Below are 1,822 nucleotides of genomic sequence, written 5' to 3'. Positions count from 1 at the left end.
CCAGACAAATCAGATATACATGCAACAATCAAGCAGCTTTAGTTGTAGGCTTCAGGATTTGCCAAGAGGTAGCCTTCAACTGCCTTGAACACCCCCGTGGCCTTTTCATCTTCAGCCTTGATTTTCTTTTCATTTATCTCAGCGTGATCTTTTGTATAATACTTGCCGGTGCTCTTGAAGATGGTTCCTCCATCTGGGGAAGCCACCAACTTGGTCTCGTATGAGACTTTCTCGAGTGTCTCCGACAAAGGACCACCTTCAACCACGCTGTAATTGTATGTGAAGTGTTCCTTGTCTAGCACATCAACCTTGTGCTTCAAAAATTTCAAGTGGCCGCCTGCAAAAAAATACACAACACTAGCTCGTTAGTCGTTAATATATATATATAATCACTTCTATATATATAATGCTAATTAAAGAAACTTTGGCTTTAGGAATTAGAATAATTAGTTTATAGTATATATATACTAGCCTTCATGAAACGTAAACTTTTTGATGGTTCCAGGCCCTCCATGGCCTTCAAGGATTTCCACGTTCAGGTCATTTATGCCGTGCTTGTAAATCTTGGGGACAAGGTTGTCGGCATCAAGGACGAAGGCCTTGAACAACTTCGATGGAGGGAGGGGGGAGGTGACCTCATTCTCATATGTGAAAACACCCATGATGATATCTAGCTATGAAGACTAGGAAGAAGAAGAAGAAGAAGAAGAGGAAGGAGGTTTTGTGTTGTGGAGATGTGAGAACGTACTTGCCTACTAGGGTGCTATTTATAGTCATGTGTCATTGAGGTTTTCTGTTTTTTTTTTTTTTTCCTGAGATTTTCATTGAGATGCCATTTGTGATTGTATTACTGGGTCTCTCCGACAGTCCGACGTGAGGGATAAGTTTTTAGATGTCATAAATAAATAATAGGGTACTTAATTAGTCGAAGAATAATGCACATTCGAACATGGACATAAATAAATATTAGGCGATCTAATTATAATTATCTAGTCATATTTACATGTGTTAAGAGAACATAATTGATGACAATATTGAGAATCATGAGCACAAAAAACAAACAAAAGGAAGTGAAACTTAGATATACCTATCTAAGAGTTTCAATGTTTTGTAAATACGTACAATTTATGCTCATTTAGTTAACAGATGAACGAATAATTAAAATTTGATCATATTGATGGTTCCACTACACAGTAACATGTTATAGCAACCCAAATTGCTCCAATATTATTTTAATTAGCAAGATAAAGTGACGGTGTTTAATTTTTCAATTTTAATATTTAATCTCTTTGGTCGATCTCTATATCTATAGCTAGCTAGTTGGTTGTGATGGATGCCAAAACGGACAAGAAAATACCCCAGAAATACTACTAAACTAAATAACATATATAAATGTGCCTTTTGATCTGCCAACTTTCATAAGTTGACCCAGATTTAGGAATTAATAAGATATCAATTTTTTTTTTTTTTTCTTCAAATATTGGGTCTCCGAGCAAAAGCTAATCGTTACGACTAAAAGCAATCACTCACGAGCTCGTCTTCCCAAGCAGTAGCTATGGTTCAAACCGGACATTCCACAACGGATAGGAACCCCGATGGTCACGCCTAAGGAGAGAAACTACACTGGTCGCCCCTTCCCATCCTTTTTAATTAGAAAAAAAAAAGAAAAAAAAAAAGAAAAAAAAAGAAAGCAATCACTCACTATTTATTCACTTAAATGTGAGAAGATTAAAACACAAGAAATTTGTTTCTAGAATATTCTAAGTTTGTCGAGGCAGAATTTTGAACGGAAAGCTCAGGTGGAGTCTCACCACAAAAAAAG

At 36.3% G+C, this 1,822-nt stretch overlaps 1 protein-coding gene across 1 annotated transcript; it reads right to left on the bottom strand.

Annotated features, from left to right (window-relative positions):
* Nucleotides 1-662, bottom strand: LOC132167506 (major allergen Pru av 1-like). The gene is made up of 2 exons (XM_059578500.1): nucleotides 473-662; nucleotides 1-337 (listed from the first exon to the last, which is right to left on the bottom strand). The coding sequence occupies exons 1-2, from the start codon at nucleotides 660-662 to the stop codon at nucleotides 39-41; spliced, it is 489 nt and encodes a 162-aa protein (XP_059434483.1). The 3' UTR covers nucleotides 1-38.
* Between the last annotated feature and the right edge of the window lie 1,160 nt (nucleotides 663-1,822).

The sequence above is a fragment of the Corylus avellana genome, chromosome ca1, assembly GCF_901000735.1.
Source record: "Corylus avellana chromosome ca1, CavTom2PMs-1.0".
NCBI classification, from domain to species: domain Eukaryota; kingdom Viridiplantae; phylum Streptophyta; class Magnoliopsida; order Fagales; family Betulaceae; genus Corylus; species Corylus avellana.
This window is presented reverse-complemented; position numbering and strand designations above follow the sequence as displayed.

Excerpts from the sequence above, each read along its gene's own strand:
- LOC132167506 (XM_059578500.1), bottom strand. The coding sequence starts at position 662 with ATGGGTGTTTTCACATATGAGAATGAGGTCACCTCCCCCCTCCCTCCA. Across the intron at positions 338-472 it reads AAAGTTTACGTTTCATGAAG|GCGGCCACTTGAAATTTTTG; the intron begins GCTAGTATATAT and ends ATTTTTTTGCAG.